Below are 20278 nucleotides of genomic sequence, written 5' to 3' on the forward strand. Positions count from 1 at the left end.
AAAATAGACGATTTGGATATAGTAGTTAAGAGGGATGATCATAAAGTGTTGAGACTAAAAAAATATGCCAAGACATTCATAAGTTTCTGTTGCTGCATAAATGATAGTACTGAAAATGTCTCTATTTAAATAGATTTTATAGAATATTGCGTGTATAATTCTATCATATCGGATCACATCACCCCATTTCTTTTGAGAAACATTTTTAGTAAAATTTAATAGCATGCATGCAAGGAAAAGACATACTTACGTTTAATTCTACATTTTTTATAGCCAAAAATAAAGGATTTTAGAAAAATTAAATTTCAACTAATTACATTTTTGTGTAAATTTCAATTACACTTTTGAGATTATTAAGTATTATTGTTTACAAATGTGTTACAATTTCTTGAGAATTGTGAGAAATGATTTTCCATCTCAGTAAAGCATTTTCAAGTACTTTGCATGGGGAAAAGTTACAAAATAAGTACTCAAAATATACTCAATGATTGGCCAGCATATTACTGAAGAAGTCTGTAGACTGTCTGACCTTGAATGTCTTTAAAAAGGAAATATCTCTATGGGAAATAGAGATGTATCCTAAAGGCCCCATCAAAACTCTGGCTCTACAATTTGAAGTAATACAATTTTCTGATGAATCACAATCCCAGCTATAGTCAGTAACAGAAATCAAAACTATTAATTCAACAGTGAGGTAAAGTTAAGTGACATTATTTTGTCAGGTAGAGGGTAACATTTTTCCCTTATATGTGCAAGCTCTGCGTTTATAATAGAACTTCCTTCTTTATATTGTGAGGATAAATGAATATGAGTAAGGCACTATATCATCAATATCAGTTACTGTCCACATGCCAAAGTCAAAGCAGTAGCATTGTTTTTGACATAACTATAAAGCTACTCAGTGGAGAATCATGCCATATTTTATTTATGAAATTCTTTGGTTATCAATAAAAATGAAATCGAATATTAATATATTTGTGGCCCTGAAAAGAAAGCAAAAAATAAGTAAGACATTTTCTATTGAAGTTTAGATGAAAATAAAGAATAGCTCTAATTTTTCCCGAAGCATCTATCCTAATCTCAAAGACAAAATGCTCTACTGTCTTCATAATTCATTCTGAAGGGCTATTCACCTCTAAAATGATCTACTGCTTAATGCTCAGATATAAGCCATATATCAGGATGAGATAAACATAGAAGTGAATATAATGAACTGTGATAACTAAATTTTTAACATGGACTAAGAAAAAGTATCCCTTGACTAAATTATCATTGGAAGATAAACTTTGCCATTACTGAGCACTCTCAGTTCGAATTATGACCCTTTATTTCTCTTGAATATTGAGAACATAATTAGCATAATGTATTGTGGATGATATTGAACACCAAATTCAGCAATTCAAGAATGACCATGAATTGTCACAGGTCTTATCTGGATTGTTTTCCTCTCTCATCCTGAAAACTGAAACTATTTATAGTTCTCCAAAGTCAAGTTCTATCTGTTGTTACCATCAGTCATTCCTTCTTTGAATAAACCAGTCTCTGTGACTTTGGTTTCCTGTCTGTCTAGGCGATAGAGTATGATAGTGTTATCTGAAGCTATGGTGTGTGTTGTGTTACAATCTAATTGAAAGGAAATGTTTGGAAAAAAGTGTGTGTGTAAAACTAGTGGACTATGGTTTTAAGAAAAACTATGAGAGACTACAAAGGTTTATCAGGAGCATTAGAAAGTAGAAAAAAAGAGAGGGGAGAAAGACTGTAAGAATATGTCTTTAAACAACGTCAAATGTTCATACCAAAAAAATAAAAAAGGAAATGTGTGAATTTGCCAATATACATTGTCTTATTTCACTCTCCCTATAATTTCTGTGAAGTTACCCAGTGGTTTGACAGACAGCAAACTGAAGTTCCATAAATTTAAATGTCTTTCCTGCAAGAGTTTCTGAGGTGCTGACATATACTAATGTTGGCTGATTTTAATATTGTCAGGGAGTAGAAGAATCACAGTAAGTGAACTAAAAAGGGCAATGCTGACTTCCTGAAGAGAGTCTACCATTGGTGATACCCTACACTAGGGCTGCTCTAATCACCAGACAGCGTTCAGCAAAGGGATCCTGTCTGTGATTTAAAGCTCAATATGACCTATCAGTAAGGGTTGGAGAAGAAATTATTTAAGTAGAGGAGAAACATTCTGTCATCATCAACAATATAAAAATTCATTACTCTATACTTCAGATCATAAAGGGAACGGAACAATGTCAGAAAATAGAAACAACTATCCCTAATCAGATAGCTGAATCCTGTTTGTTGAATATATACAGAAATAAGTTTCAAATGTAACTTTAAAGACATCTTTTTCTCATGAATAGAAAAAGAAAAAAAAAACCCATAAAAAACAAAAATAAAAATCTCTGGTCAGCACTCATATGGAATTTTATTTTTATCTTCTCATAATATATCATTTGGAAAGAAGTATACATTCCATCATTATAATTGTAAATCCATAATTTAAATTGAAATGAAGCAAGATTTATGCGAACTTTTGCTTTTCAAGTAATTTTTTGTGTGTTCTATAAAGATGCAATATAGTACCTTGAACACAATTAAATGTATTCCATTTAGGAGTCTAGGTTGTTTTTCATTATATGGCACTCTGAACAGCTGGCTTTTATATGCTGACTGATTTTATATGGTGGACATATCCATTAAATTACCTGCCTGAGTCATGATATTGATACAAATTTAAAAGGAGGCTTCAGAAAATTAGCTGATGGCTTTAAACGCAGGAAATATTGTGGCATCTATTACCCATATTATTATATGCTATCATACATAAATACCTTACTTTTTCAAAAGTTATAATAATTTTATTTTTCTTTGAAGGTCTCTTTGAAATTTCAAATGAGAAGTAATGGGTTATCATAAATAAACTGGAAATAATAAAACTAAGAATTCACTAATTTTAAATATTCTACTTCTGAATTATTTTCCATCCGATGTATATTTCTATCCAGTCTGCTGTATTACAGTATTGACTACAAGAAAACAAATTGTGTATTAGTTTTAAAGAAATAATCTAAATGTGCAATGTGATTAAAACATTTCTTTCCTATTTCACTGATTTCGTTGGTCTACCAGATAGTCAAAACAGAGGGCAAGAGAAAGGGTGCTACACCTTCAGGAAGACTTTCTCAGTTTTACCTTTGATCATTCACAATGCTTCTCTTGACTTTAATCTTGTCCTCTCCCGTGCTCAGGTGAAAGCTATAAATAAAAATATGTATATTCATTATCAACCTGGTCTGCCACACCATCTCATTACAAAATTTGAGGAGGTATAAGAAAGGCAGAACACACATTCTAAGACAGTGTTTCCAAAGGTATGTTCTGAGGTTCTAGCTCTTTCATATACATGAGGCAACCTAGCTCCACAGTCAAATAAACTCGGTGACTACGTGCCCTTGCTCTCTTTTCAAGATTCACCATGCATTTTAGTATAGTAAAGCATCTGAGATGTTCTGATATATAGAAACCTGCTTCCGTTCGTTTAACAATGTCCTCATTGAACTCATTTGACCATTCAATTTCTTTGTGTTATTATATCTTTTGGGTTCACAGAATATATGCTTAGGGTTCATGTAATACACTTTAGAAAGCAAATTTAAGTATAAAACTGTGAAAACCAGGTGCAGAGGAGCATATACATATGATATGATTTGCTAGGGAGTTGGTGGTATATTTAAATAGAAGAACAGTGAAAGTTAATTTTGAAAAACTAGTTTGTAATTGGCTATAGATGTCTTATAGAAAAATGATCTCCAAACTGGGGTACATGCAACCCAAAGGGTACTGTAGGTGATCCACTGGGTGTGAGAATAAACTAACAGAACTTCTATTCATATTTAATTATCCTCTTTTAATTTGCAATACATTATAATATATAATATATTGGTTAAGTAATACATACTCAAACACACATATATGCAACTTATTTAAAATCACAAATATTTTTGGGAGTACAAGCTAAATTTTAAAAAATTACTTGGATCCAAGATCAAAATACGTTTTAAAACTATTGCTCTAACATTGAAGTTTTTTGTGCAAAGAAATGACATAATATAGTTGTTTGAGAAAGATTATGAATGTGTGTGTGTGTCTATGTTATGTGTAGGGATAATCAGAGAGAAAGAGAGAGAGCAGTACTAAATTAGACACTACTTTTTATTTTTCAAATAATTCATTCTGTCATTTACCTGATATTAACCACATAGACAGTGTAGTTCCAATTTTGGAAGGTTGAATTGAGCTGAAAAATACAATGGAATAGGGTGAGTTTTGGTAATGCTTAAAAAAAAAAATCTGAATCAAGTTTCTTCCCTCCCAAAAGATAAGTTGTTATTGGACTAAGAACGTGGGAAAAATCCCAGAGAGCTAGAGGAGTGAAAGTAAGGTAAAGATAACAGTTACTGGATCATTGTATGCCAAGAACTTTACAAATGTTATTCCTTTCACTCTCACAATAACTAATGAGATAGGTATTATCTGCCCCTGCCGTCTTATAAACGAAGAAACTGAGCTTCACAGATATGAAAGAGCTTGCCTAAGGTCACCCAACTAAGAAATAGCAGATCCCAGATGGGAACCCAACTCTGTCTGTTGGTAAACACTACATTTTCCTCTCTAGCTCATATTATAATGGACTTCCAAATTAGCTGTAAGAAGGTACACGGGGAAGATTAGCACAATAAACACCTTCCATATTCTATATTCAACAGACATCAAGGCATAGTAAAACATGTTTTTCTGGTAATTATCCTCTCACAAGAATGTTAGCAGTAAGAAAAGTTATAAATTAACAATATAAACCTTTAAAAAACAAACAAAAATAAGTTCAAGATTATTGAGAATTATATTTTATTATGTGATTATTAAAGTCTTTACAGGTCTCAGCATCAGACTTTTTAATGAAGCAACAGATTCTTTTCAATATAAATAACCACCTTCTTTGATGCATTCATTATTCAATACAATCACAAAACAGGACTTCCTGACTGACATGAAATTCTCTTATTTATGTATCACCTCTAAAGGGTTTTTTGGTCTTATTTCATATACACATTTAGCCCTCCCAGCAAGCATTTCTAAAACTGAATGGAAATTCTAGGAAATTCTAGCAAAAAGTGTTAAAATTTAACACCTTAAATATTTTAAAATAATATTTTTAAATTATAAATAGTAATAATATGAATCAGACACACTACTTAGGATCTGCTTTAGTGTCTTGTATATTAAACTGAAAGTGTCCAGAAGCTTCAGATGAGAAAGATGCTATGTCGAAAACCATGCATAAAATAAATACAAATGTAAAATTATATCTGTCTAAAGCAGATTCTCCACTGACTGCTAATTTTCAAGATTCATAGCATTAGAAGTAGTTTATGTGAGAACAAAAATAAACAATTTTATCTTTTGAAAACATTCTGACTTAAAAAAAAAAAACACAAAAAGAATAATGCTGGAAAAAAATGGGATCCAAAAAATACTCTTTTGTAAAACCTACTCTCCATTTAGAAATTAAAAACATTTAGTGTTTAAATTACTTACTAATGTATCATTCCAAAAGTAAACGGTATGTTTTTCTCTGACTTCTATTGGAGAATTTCACTTTTACCCCCAATTTTGTAACAGAGTTGTTAATCACATACTATTATTTCCTGTGGTCAACGTGTTTAAAAATAAAACTTTTCCTATTATTCTTCAAATACATTAGTTTGGTGCAAAAGTAATTGTGGTTTAAAACGTTAAAAATAATTGCAAAAATCACAATTACTTTTGCACCAACCTAATAGTATATGTATGTATTGTCACCACTAGCTCTCAATGAATGGTCTAACTTTCTATTGTTACCAAGGACATATTTATCAGACACATATAAGAAAGTCCATTTTTCTTACTTGAGAATGTATACTCAACTGACTTTATTCACAAAAACTCTGAACTTTAATAGTGTTATATATAAAATGTAGTACAAAGTCTCATAGTATGCTGTAGATAGGGGGAAAAATACAAAAAAGAGACACCTGTATAAAATTAAACTTTGAGATTGTTACCAAGAAGAAAATGAAAAAAATCCATAGGTTAAGTTTTGGCTTCTGTGTGGCGAGCAACTGGACCTTTGGCACGGTAACTACCTGATCTAATGAGTTAAGAAAGGCCACCTCTTCTGTATTTTGTAAGACTTTGTGGAGATTTTGTAGTAATTCTTTAAATGTCTAATAGGATTCAATGGTGAAGTCACCTGGGCCTGGGCTTTTCTTTGTGGGGAGTTATTAAATTACTAATTTGATCTCTTTACTTGTTATAGGTCTAATAAAAATTTTATTTCTTCAAAAAAAAATCCATAGGTTGTATTGTAAGAAATAAAAAGGAAATAAAATGTTAAAGTTTTTTTTAAATTGGAAATTACCAAAATTTTCACTAACGTAATGCAGGTTAAATAAATTATAATCTAAACATCCATCAACAGAAAACTTGTTAAATAAATACTATGTAGATGGTGACATAATGGAATCTGAAGCACTGTTTAAAAAAAAAATTAAAAAGGTCTGTATCTACTAACGTTGCAAATTTGGGAATAACAAAATAAGTACAGTGTAGAATGGTGTGTAAACTATGTTACTTTTGTAAAGTAAAAAGGAGAAAAAGTAAGAATCTATAATCTTTTATATACACAAAGAAATTCTGGAAAACCAAAGAAAAAGTGACAGTAATTTCCAACCAAATGGGTTGATCTCCAGACAGGAGAGCTACAAGGATGGGTAGAAGATTTTCATAACACAGTAAGTACTCACTTAAAGTTATCAATAGGTTCTGCAAGTTGAAGTGAAATGATGTATAATGAAACCAATTTCACCACAGACTAACTGATATGAATAAGAGTTAAGTTTCGATTGCATCTTATCAACGTTATAACTGAAAAACGTTGAATGAAACAATATTATTCGAGGACCTACTGTATATATTTTAATACTCTTTGGTTTTTGAATCAGTCAAACAATTAAATTATAAAGAGCAACACACTTTTCAAAACAGTGCTGAAAATATATGGATATAATAATAAATAAAGATACCTAACAATACACATTTCCATTTGTGTGACAATTAATTATTTAGACATTAATAGTCTATTAGTCCCTTTTTTTTTCAAATTCACCTCTCTTTCTATACGGAACATCTTACTAACATATCGATTTATACATTTATAATGGACAGTATCTATGCTTCAGTATGATCTGTGTATTCAGTTACCCAAACAGTAGGGAATTTTCCAAATTTATAGAGGTTAATGATTTAAAACCAAAAAAGAAATTTTACGAGTTTACTTACCCATTCTGCCACCTTGCTCTGTACTTTTACCTCAGGGTGACGAAGGATGTTTTGAATCACTATTGAAATTCTATAGATAATTCCATCTGTCCATTGGAAATAGGATTTAGGCCATTAATTAAATTTTATAGTCATATAATTATCAATGTAAATTTACAATCACATAGTTTCATACAATTTAAAAAAAAAACAGTCTACTAGTACAGAAAATTTCTGAGGTATTTTGACATTATGCTCAATGACCTTTGCAACTTCTTAAAAATAGTTATCAGGTTACTCATATATAATTCATTGCTCTTAAATTATCACCTGCATGATTCTTTGTATTTTTAAATTCTACAGATTTCTGATATTTATGATCTGTAAAGTGATGATTTTTTTTCATGTACACTTTGAATTGTTACAAGGAATTATCTTTTTTTGTACATTATAAACAGTTTGGCCTGTGAAAACTTGTATGAGATGATAGGCAGGCGTTAACTTGAAAAAGAACAGGTATACACGTATTTACTGCCCTCAAGCCCTTATTCTCCCTTTCTCCTCCTCTCCCCAATAAAGCATTTACTTCTAAATGATTGATTTGGATGTCAACAGATTTTTCATCAAAATTCCACAGAAGTAGTCAGTTGTCCAAAGTAGACGGGGGAAAAACAATTATTTATAAACAGAATTTTGATTGTACAAGTTTGCTTTAGAAAACATTATGTCAGAAGATTCTGCTTTTTTCTATTGGCAATAACATTCAAACATACATATCTCTCTCTATATATCTATATCTATATATCTATATCTATAGATATATACCTCTATCTATCTATCTATCTATCTATCTATCTATCTATCTATCTATCTATCTATCTATCCTATCTATCATCTATCCATCCATCCATCCATCCATCCATCCATCCATCCATCCATCCATCCATCCATCGATCTATCTAATTAATCTCATCAGCCAGGATTTGCTAAATCTCTCTAAGTGTTTATTAATGGGCACCTTACTACAAGTATCTAATGAAAGACAGACACTTTTAAAATATGGGTGGGGGGAGGGGGATTCACAGTGTGAGGGATATAAATGATGAACGTCTAAGTATTACCTTGTCTTGTACACCTGAAACTAATAAATTTAAAAAATATATAGTAGGTTATATAGAGAAAAAACAAATTTCTGAATCTCCATTATTGTCAGTCATCTTTATTCAGGCTTATGTTTTGGTAAGTCTTATGTGAAATATGCACAGAAAATATAAACAAATACCTTTAAACAATAATGGGGAATGGATTTACTGAAGATTTTTGGACAGAAATTACAAAAAAGTATGCCTATGGAAACTCCCAAATCTACCAAAATGCAAATTCCAGTTCAACTACTATGGAAATACTTTTCTAGTATATAGGTCAGAATCATGCTAAAAAAAAAAAAATTGCTACTCCTGGATTAATATGAAAATATGAAATTGCTCCAAGTACAGTGAGCTTAATTTATGCAGACTGGGTTATTTCAGCTTCTAAAACTCTGCAGGTATTTAATGATCTTTATGTTTCTTTAAAAAAATATGTTCTGAATGAAAAATATTTAGAGAAATATATTTAAAACAATGATAATAATCCAGACCAAAAAAGCTTTTACACTGTAGATCTCATCATATCAAATCATGGACATTCAGAATGATTGAGAGGAAACTCAAATTGCAGAGGTCTAAGATTCTACATTTATTTCAGGATCCTGAGGATATTCTGTGAATGTTCACTTGATGCCAGCAGAGTAACTGAAAAGCTACCACTAGATGGAGACCTAAGGCATTTTTGTTAAAAGAGTATTATTCTTTTCCTCTCAGGAAAATACTGCAAAATACTAAAAAGTATTTTTAATCACATTTCTGAAATTTTATGAAAGCATAAATTATTTAAGATATTTTTAAATTTTAAATATTTCATTTTTTTCGTCAATTCACTGTTTTTATAAATAAGAAAGACATCCAATATCAGAGGCAGCCTAAACCAATTTATAAATATAGAACTCTCTTTAGAATTATATTGCTTAAAGCAAATAAAATACGTGAATATACCAAACAACCTAGCAACTTGTGTTACAGATTCTCTTGTAACACAAGAGAATCTCTTGTGCTATGGATCATTATCAAGTAGTCTTTCCTCAGAAGTCTTGGAATAAGATATTTATTCACTTTGCCAAAAACTAGTCCGTGGAGGCTACTTGTATGTCTTTAAAATTTTTTAATAATGTAGTCAACAAGTAATCATGAGAAATGTCCAAGAGTGAATTGTCAAAGGAAAATAAAATGTCCACTGAAGAGTTGGTGAAAAGGGTTTTGAATTGCAGCAAAATAATCAGCTTAAGCATTGCCAGTGCAGAAAATGCACAATTAAGACACACTGATGCAGGCTTTTCCATGTCATCCTTGCAGTCAAGTTGTCTTCTCCTATAAATGTAACAACTCCCAAAGTGTCTCAATAGAAAGGCTAGTCACAAATCTTCACATGTACCAGATACTTCAAAAGATATATGTACTGTACTAATAATAGCATCCAGGCCAAAAAAATTCATGATAGACATTTCTTTGGAAAAAAAATTATTTATGACTATATCCATTCTCCAATGAGATAACTATTCCAGCCATGAAGAACTTCAAAGTAGAAATGATTGCTTGCTTCTACAGAGATGCTATTAAAACACTATTCCTGTCTGGAGGTCTTTCTGCCGTTAATTGTTCCTTTTAGTCTTCTGAACATTCTTTTCAGAGTTTCTGGGAAGATGCCAAAAAGGTACTACTTCATTTACTCTCTATTCTATGCTGTGAAATATAGATCAGAAAAGGTAGATTTAAATATATACATATTTGAAAAGGTCTGTGTTAAAATATAAAGTAAATGTTATTTTAGATTCAAGATTATTTCTTTGAACTAATGGTAATTATGATATAACAGTGGCATTTGTGACTGGAGTCCTGATTATCTTGCATATATAATTTCTTTAGAATAGCTGGAATATTAAACCTAGATTGATTGTTGGAGCCACACAAATAGCCTGATAGGTAATTTCTTACTTAAGTAGTTAAATGTATGTGAGAAACCAGAAGCAATGTTATAATTTGCACTTACAAGCTAGGTTTTTAGAACAATTAGGGCTAGTGGAGTTAGTTCCTCACTTGGGTTGCTGACTTTATAAAAGTTTAACATTCAGTAGCACTACAGTGATGCTTCAAGCATAGAAAATGGAAATAGTGATTAGTTCAAGAGCTTTTCTTGGGAATGTAATGGAAACGGCACAATGGTTATTTGTGGGAATACCTAGATTATCCACTATTTCCTGAAACATCTGTGCAAAGTAGCTTCGAAGATAAGGTTTTTTGCAGTATAAAATATGAGGTATCAGATAAAAGTCGTATTAAAAATAACAAAAACTTTACACAGAAAAAGAGAAACATTTCACAAAAGCTAGGAAAGCACATTTTATTGATATATTGAAGAAATATACTTGATTATCAAACAATTTCAATCCCTCTCCCCTCATTACTGATGAAGTTAGTAAAACTCTAACAGTCCAGAGTTTAAAAAACTGGATAAGGTAGAAAACAGATTTGATAGATGTGTCTATCTTTCTTGTGTCTATCTTTCTAATGGAGAACAAAATAGATTCTCTAATATATCAGATCATAGGCCTGAGAATGTTTACTATGTCAGTTTCCCAAGGCATAATAAGAGAAGTGTATCTGAAATTGTTGATAATATGTGAATGATCTTAGCTAGTCCAGGACATGACACTAAATTCCATTTATTCACAAGGTGAACAAGTAGTTCTCCTTTCAATTATTAGAAATTTGACTACATCAAAGAAAAAATGTTATTTAGACTATAGTCTGTCTCTAACACTTTGTTATTTTTCCTTTTAAGAAGATAATGAAAGCTTCAGTCACTGAGATGGGAGAAAACAGTAGGATAAGGGGTAATTCAGTAACATTGTTTTCATTATATTTATTTTCACTTTTCACTTCTATTTTAAAACAAGTAGTAATGCTTTCATTTTACAATAGTGATATCAATTTTCCCATGCAAATAAAAATATTCAAGCAAAAAAAAAGTCAATTTAGAAAAAAAAACTTATATAAATAGTAGAGGTGGTTCAAGGATATGATTTTAAAAATGGTGCATGAATTTGAGTATACAATTTTGAGAATATTTTTACTACATGATAACTTTTTAATATTTTGAAACATTTTTAAATGCTAGGTTTATATTTTTATCAAGAATCATCTATATTAGTTTTTTTTTTTTCTTTAATGTGGCCAAGTGAAACCATTTCAACTGATTCTAACATTTGCTTGCTTTGTTGAAACTCCAGTGAAGGCTATGACGCAGAGAAAGATGGACTAAACAAGGCTCTCTTCAAGAATGTCAGAAATGACATGATTCAGTGAGTATAGCTCTGCTCCACCAAGTCAAGAACTCTGAAGCATCATATAAATGTTCTTGGGCAGTAGAGGATGTGCCAGTCCTGGAGGGAGAATGCCACAGAGGCTCTTTGTATGTTCATACAAAGAGCGAAATACTTAGTTAGAATTATAATATTCCCATCTACTGGCTGGAATCCATGTGAAATATGCACTGGAAACTTCAGCTGCTGTTGCTTTCTTGGGGGTTGCTGGAATTCTTGCTCCATCATAAATCTCCTTGGTGTAACTACCAGAATAACCATAAACACTTCCCTGAATCGATGTCTTTATAACCCTAATGAAATTTATATCTACGTTTCATGTAAAATATTCCATACTTCCAATTTAAATGTTCTTACAGAGGAAGTTGATGTAACCCCCAAAGCCAAAAGAAAAAGTGAACTATGTGGGTTTCTTTTCTCTGAGTTTCAGTCCCTGGTAACATACTACAGATGTCTTGGCCTCGTCAGTTAAAAAATTGGGGTCGAGAAAATTCCTTTGTTTCTAATATCCCATATTTGAGAATATTACTGTATTTGAGGCAATGGTGTGGTCACCTGATTGGAATTTCTCTTTTTCAGAAAAAACTGAAATCACTTACTCTGAATTACCAAAGCCTAGGTATGTGGTCCATGTAGGCAACAGATTAAATAATAACTCAATTCACCTGGAATTTCCCCTGCTCATTTCTTATCTTATATAACTGCTATATTTGTAAATTACAAATAATATAAATAGGAAAGTATATATGAAGAAAAAAAAGCAAGAAGTATTGGCAGTTACTTGAAGTATAAATCAATCAAAAATTGATTTATGGGTGATTTAGTTAATAGCCAATCACATTCTAACCATTATTCTTCAAAAAATAAAAACAGAGAGCAAAGTGTTGTCATATAAATGGATTTAAATGTCACAAATATTTGAACATAAAGTTGGCTTTAGTGAAAAATTAAATTACTAAAATTATTTCATTTTTTGAAACTATGAAATCCTTTAAAAAGTAGTTTTCTCAAGAGAATAATCTGACAAAATACCATGAATAATTTTTTTTTCTCAGATCTCTAGCATGATGCAAATTAATTCCATGTAATGAAACGCCTTTCTCATAAAAGTGCCTTTGAAAGGAATTTTAGCTAAAAGTACAGAAGAGTGGTGCTGGAAATGAACCCATTCTACTGGTCATTAAAATGGGGAACTCAAGAGAATCCAGTGATAATTATTTATTTTATTAGTCTTGCAAATGCACCAACTGATTCCAATAACAGAAACTTTGTTTGAACATTAGATATCTCCACCCTTAGAATACAATTTTTTGTCATGTCTGACATACTACAAACATAAAAGGTAATAATTTCTTACCAGTGCTTTGTTTATCGATTCTGTTAGTAACAGGCAGGTTAGTGGTGACAGTGGGTGGTGTACTAGGAGAGCTTACAGTAGCTGGTAATAAAGATGAGAAAGACGTAATTTTGCAAGGAGCACATGACAGTTAATATGGATGAGCAATCTACAATTAATTCATGACAGTCTATAGCGGAGGAATGGAAACCATTTCTTGCCACTAAATAGACTCTAAGGTTACAATGCATATGATAAAGCAATGCTTTCTATAGCACATCAAGAATCAGTGCACATGGACTTCGGTACCATATTGCAAGAGTCTGGAACTGGCACAAAGGGAACGGAGAAAGAACATTGGATTCTAGACCTAGTTCTGCCATTAACAGGCTAATGATCACACTGCGGATGACTAAACCTTTCTAGAACTCAGTTTCCTAAGTTTGTAAAAAGAAAAGTTTAGAGAAGGCAGTCTACACAGCTCCTGTCAGCTTGAAAATTATCGAAACTAAGTCAGCCTCCCTACTACGCTGAGAATAGAGAAATAAAATATCAGAGGAAAATGTATTTCTCCTTGAGAAGATAAATGTAAAGTAAAACAAAAGAGAATAAAATATATAGATTAAATCAATCATTTACAGATCCCAATACTGTACTAAACTTTGATGGACAAAATGGATTTCATAAAGTGCCTTATGGGGGAGACATTTTCAAAGCATTATGTCATACATATGCTTCTGATTCTATTAATATTATAACTCTCAAGGATTAAACCCTTATGTAATGCTTTGGTATCTTTCTAAGGGATTCTAGAAGAGCTGTAAAGTAAAATAACTATATACATAATTTTCCTGTAGTTTATCCTAGGAGCACATTTGTATTAAATGTACATTCAGCGGTACAATAACCATTTATGTCTCAATTTTTGAAAAATTATCTAAACTTAAAACATTTAAGTGATTACACAAAGAATTGCTGTCTAAAGGCTTTCTAGAAAATAATGAATTCTTTAATTCAAAATATGCATCCTTAACTTAAAATATGTTCCATTCCAAAGTAATAAATAATACTTAAGAATGGGGAATTTTTTTTGAAATCTTTATTTTTTAATGATGAACAATCAGTTACATTTATCTTAATGCAAAAATGCATCAATGAACAGAGAAACGATTTTTGGTCATTTAGGACATAGGAGGGGAAAAAATAGCTGGGCATCTTGTCCTTTAACCCAAGGAATCAGTATTATAGGTATGTCAGATTAAAATAAATCAGTAAGGAAATAAATACATACATAAATATTTTTTAAAAGACCTTTAGATCTTGAACCATGTAAAATTAAGTTTTTTCTATGTTATTTACTTATTTTAAAACTACACTGAGTTGATGGAAAAAAATTACTTAATAATAATATTTTCATAAGGTATTCATTGATAATAATATCAAGAATAATGTCTCAGAAAGGAAACAAAGATAATAATGAATTATACCCCTACTCCCACACTGGAAGCACGGAAGAGACCTTCAGTTGCTATTCATTTAGTCTTACTTCCAACCCCTGTCATTTTCATGCTCTGTTCCTCCTAATAAGAGATCCAGCTTTTACAAAAGGCATGGTCATGATTCTTAATGTGGTATATAGAATATACTACTTCATAAAGAAGCATTTAATGGAATAAATGGATGAAAGTGGGTCATAGGTAATTAGGAGGAGCAATTAAAGCAAAATATCGGTATTATTATTTTAAAACTTATGAGATTTTAATTATGTATTATTTAGCATGCAACTGTTTAGTACATAATACATAATTAGAATACTGAACATAACATAGTCATTATGAATTACAATGATTAATAAAATTATATTAATATTAGTTTACTATAACTATTTTTATGTTAATATATAAGTTATATTGCACATCATATTGCCTCATGGCCTTGTCTTGAGCTTCAGTGAATATTCAACTTAAGTTTTCCCCTTGTTTTTTAAACAGGAATACTTTTTCAAAATATTGAATGATTATATTTATACAGGACCTTTGTGGATATTCTTGAGAAGAAATATAGGGAAAAAATGAAATCAACCCTTGGTTAATAGCATATAATCATTCACATTTAAAAATCTTAGTGCTTTATAGAAATGCAGTCATCCAGTTCGTGAATGCATTCTTTCTCCACACTGTACGTACTGCGCACCCACACAACTAAAGCACATTCAGAAATTCTTCTGTTTGGCTGGTTTCTGGCTTCCCAAGAGAAAAATCAAGATAAAAATCAAAACAATGACAACCGCATTTTCCAAAATTAACAAGAAACAAACAGAGAGACTTCAGAAGATGACGACGCTGGCTCCCTACCTTGGCAGAGGGTCCCCAAATCGGCGCAGTTGGCCAGTTCTGCTGCTGGGAGTGGGATCAGGTAGGAACCTTGATCAACACAGAAGATTATACAAGTTTGACTTATGATTTAATATTATCCAGAAAAAATAATCAAGAATCATATGGCTGGTATAGTAGGAGCAGCTCTAGAAGAGTCCACCAGTAATACTCCAACATCAATAAATTCTCTTAAAGTCTTTGTGTCAATTTTTGCATATGTAAAATCAACTTGTTGACATATCCCTAAAAATCTTTAATTCAGTTTATTGGCCATCGACACATGAAAGGAAAAGTCTATATAAAAAGTTCAGGGCCTTTTCACATAATAAATTATACAGCTCTGGTGGAAATTCACACAAATGAAATAATATAAACATCAAAGATAAGTTTCAAAGATGAACCTGGATATTAACACTCATAAAATGCCTATATTCAGTTCCTAGGCACTAGCATACACTATTTGCAATTCCGGAAATAATGATGTTTCCATGACTTTAAGGTGGCCTCTGTGTCTATTTATTTCTAGGTTTAACTGACTCATCCTCATTAAAAAACAAGTTTTGAGCTGATTTTCTAATAGGAGTAGTGGATGTTCTCTGTTGCACTAAATCTCCCTCTGACAATTCACAGACTTTTACGAGCAGGTTGAGGCTGGGGAAGATGGGTTAACTTATCTCAAAGTATACTACACTATGAACAAAGACAGGAGAATAAATAAACACACACACATAAATACACAGACTAAATTTTAAAAGGACATTTCTGCAATAGTGATTCCATTCTAAAGTTTAAACATTTCCCAAACTTTCCTGTGGGACTAGGATGTGAAGGTAGAACAGGTACATCAGCTAACAAAACAGGCCTAGGTAAATGGGGCGCATAAGCAGGAAGCATCCCCAGCTTAACAGCATTTCGGGAGTCATGGTTTCTTCATTACTGATTGCCTCCAGCACCTGGCCCAGGGAAGAAATCACATTAATTCAGAAAGACTCAACCCTAAGGGCAAGTCTGGGATGTTAACTGGCAAGAAGCTCTCATTACAGACCTTCACATGTTCGTGCAATAAAAATTTACTGACTATTTATAGTGTTCTGAGGCAAAGAGGCTGGGATAATACTTTAAGACAATGTCTCTGTTTTCAGAGAAGCACAAATGGGAGATGGCTTCACAGTTCTCAGAGTGATGGGAGCACTTAACAACCCAAAGAAGGACGTGACACGAAGGGGCTTGGAGCGAAGGGAGAAGAGTGTGATCCATTACAAAGAAGAGTTACAACAAATATGAGATGGATATGTCTAGAAGACAGAATTACTTAAACACATACCTAAAGGCAGTGAAAATATCTGGGAACCCAAACAACATGGAATTACTGGAGTAGGGTTATTTGTAGAAAATTGGTAGGAATGATCAGATACATAGGTAATGGATAACAATGTGGAGGGCCTTGTGGAATGTAGGCAGCATGAGTGCAGGGACTCTGTGTCTTTCTAACAATGGTGTATCCCACACACATAGTGGGTGGGTGCTAAGCGTTATTGAGTAAATTACTGAATGCATTATGAATGACTGCTCACATTTTGAACTCTTTCCTAAAGGAAATGGGGGAAAATGAAGGGAAACTAGGTAAGAAAATAAGATTTATATTTGCAAACACTTTTGAGGCTCCATAATCAACTAAAAGAGGGGAGATCCAAGAAGCATAGATAACGTTAATAATTCAGACTTGGTATCATGAGCACAGTGAGGATGGACAGAAAGAGATGGATACAAGACATTTGAAAATAGAATGTATAGGATTCAGTGACTTATTGGAGAACAAGCAAAGAATCGGAAAAATGGAAGACTTTTTTTCTGGTTTCCAACTTGAGAAATTGGTACGTAATGACCTCATAAAAGGAGAAAGGAAATACTGGAAGAGCAAACATAGGCAGGGTGGGCTAACCGGTAAGTCTGGTGATAGAAACTCTGGTGCCCAGGAGACATCTGGATACATGGCAGGTATACCTGATTTCATAAGAGGTCTAGCCAGGAAACACCTAACAGAAGCTTAGATGTGTCTAGGATCACTGGAGCTAGAGTGTAGATTTGAAAAGAGAACAGGATGGAATCACAGATATTCCTATATTCAAGTATCAGATACTTTATTTAAAAAGAGCTATAGATTTGAGAAGGTAAAAATAGCTCCTGTAGAAGGTGGTTTTAAATGAAGAATGCAAGTGAAGAAAATGTCATGTAGGGTGTGACAATATGAAGTGTACCAGGAAGGTCAAGAATGATAAAGACTGAGAAGGCCTATAACTTTGCATTTCAATTTTGGTAGTAGCTCTACAGAAATTAGTTTCAGGAGCGTGGGAGTGATGAACTCTGGACTGCCAACATTTGATTGAGGGGTGAATGAGAAAAGAGGAAGCTTGGCTATGAAAGGAAGTAGAGACAGGAAGGGGGAGTTTTGAAAATTCAAAACTTAGGCAAGTGTACTGTGGATAAAAGCAGTTGAGCAAGCAGAAGTTTCAGGTCAGCTTCAGACAGAATTGAGGTAGAATTCTATCTTGCAAGTTTTCTGCCTATTACTCTTTCCCATCACATTTAACTTATGCTCTCCCTTCTCCTTCAGGTACTCTGTTTTAGAAAAGAACTTCTAAAAATTAAAAAGCTTTTAAAACTTAAAATGACTGAGGAAATCTCTGCCACTGGAGCATGCGAGAGAGGGGACCCTTGGATGGAGTTCCTGTGCTCTCAAATTACACACAATGTTGGCAGTGAAAGGCTCCTTAGGCCACTTCTGGCACTGATACAGTATCTCTGGAAGACAAAGGGAGATAAGGGGACATTGTGGGAAAGAAGTTTCAAGGCTAACTACATTTCCACTGCAGTATATTAAGGAGCTTAGAGATGGGAAGAAAGAAAGAAAATCAGAAGAGTTATGATTTACAGTAAGATATTTGACAATTTTCTTTAACATTTTATCCGTAGCATTGTACGGTAACAAATATAAATTTCAATATGTGATACTGTCATGGGAAATGGTAAGATGTACTTGTAAATATTTATCAGTTGTTCCTTCTTGGACACTTTAAGTTTAGCAAATTGGCACTGCTTTATAAATACTCAATGAATACTATCTTATATGATTTTAGATAGTAATGGAACTTAAATTTGATGATTGTTTTGGTTAAAATGGTGTAAATATAAGTGACGAGCCTTATTAGATGTAAATTATATTGATAAATAAAATCTTACATTACAAAGATACCAAATTATATAAATACATGAAATACAAAAAGTGTACACAAATTTTTATTTCTAACCAGTTCTATGTTCAGCACATGTACATAAAAAAGTCACTATTGCTAGTAATTTTCCAGGGCCAACAGATTTACAAAGGAAAATGTAAGGAAGAAGAGAAAATTCCCTCTCCTGGATAATGATATCTTCATCATCAAAGAATTGTTTTCAGAATGTGACCTATGTATGTTCACTGATTTTTGCAGATACCACAAAGGTGTTTAAAGGCATTTACTTAATACTAGCTGCTAAATTTAGACCCAAGTTTCCTTGAAAAAAATGTAATCACTGAAAATGAGCAGTTGATGAAAAGCTGTAAAGCTGTTACTCTTTCTTCTCTCTTTTCTTCCAAAATTATGCTACTGAAAGTCATGATTTATTTACACAAGTTGTGGTAAAAAAGATTGATGTGTAGCCAAAGACTCATCTCATACCCTACTTAATGATAATCCAAATAAGAGTAGACAGCAATAAACCCTCAGCATGAGTTATAATGGGAAAAAAATAATAATTCCTTTCAAGTCCCTCTTTGCAGCTGTACGAAAGTTGAATTTTACAATTTTCCATAAATAAATATATTTAAAACAAAATTATTTCTGAAAACCATTTATGCTCATAAAGAGTTTAAGCATCTCCAAATAATAAAGGCCTTTGTAAAGATAGAGTGATTTTATCTTTATTTTATTATTTGAAAATAATTTAGTAATCTAAAAATTCTACACTCAGTAATTTGTTAGGGATGAAAGGAAGGAGCCAATAGTGAATCAAGAGTTTTATAACCATGAAGGACAGAACTATAACAACTGAAAATGAAAAGGTAGGAATCCAAGAGTTGATGAAGCCTTAGTAATTAAGAACAAAGTTTTGGATATAACAAGAAAAGTTGGTACAAATCCAAACATTTCTAGAAAAGAATAACAACAAAGTTGGGTACTTATTAATTGTGTCTTATCTTTATAACCACAGGGGCTAATAAATGGAAGTGCTTAATAAATGCTTGTTAAATAATGTAATTTGTTTGAACTTAAGACTATTCATTGAGTTATACTGTACCACTCCTCAGGAAAGAGCAGTCAGCAGTAAAATAAATAAAACTAGTAGAGAAGGCACTGTCTGTTCTTTGTGAAAATTGATGGACATTAGCCAGTATCTAAACTTGAATCATAACACAAGCAAGTACTTTCACCTATAATTACAGAGTAGGCTAGGGAAATTGTCTATCCATGGAGGTTATAAAACTGAGTATGTTCAATAAAATTGTCCTAAGAAAAAGAATGATGCTAGAAAATAAAAAGAATTGCTGCTAAATAAAGCATTTCTTTCTGAAAAGGACTAACAATATTAAACATGTTTTTTTATTAACCATGATGAAAATTTCTTAAATAAGGTATACCCCCCAAATATACTTAGAACAGTTTAGGAAAACAAAAAAAAAAAAAT

General features: G+C 32.1%; 1 protein-coding gene across 4 annotated transcripts in view; it reads right to left on the reverse strand.

Annotated features, from left to right (window-relative positions):
* Window positions 1-20278, reverse strand: part of ADGRG6 (adhesion G protein-coupled receptor G6) — a 131392-nt gene that overhangs the window by 39220 nt on the left and 71894 nt on the right. For 2 of the 4 annotated variants that reach the window (XM_081038529.1, XM_081038531.1), the window contains exons 5-9: window positions 15533-15601; window positions 13200-13280; window positions 7387-7472; window positions 4254-4306; window positions 3202-3264 (exon numbers count right to left, since the gene is read on the reverse strand). In XM_081038529.1, coding sequence (XP_080894655.1) covers window positions 3202-3264; window positions 4254-4306; window positions 7387-7472; window positions 13200-13280; window positions 15533-15601 — 352 coding nt within the window. The remainder of the gene's footprint in view (window positions 1-3201; window positions 3265-4253; window positions 4307-7386; window positions 7473-13199; window positions 13281-15532; window positions 15602-20278) is intronic. The other 2 variants (XM_081038530.1, XM_081038532.1) reach the window with 1 other exon arrangement.

This window comes from Rhinolophus hipposideros (genome assembly GCF_964194185.1).
Source record: "Rhinolophus hipposideros genome assembly, chromosome: 3".
Lineage (NCBI taxonomy): Eukaryota > Metazoa > Chordata > Mammalia > Chiroptera > Rhinolophidae > Rhinolophus > Rhinolophus hipposideros.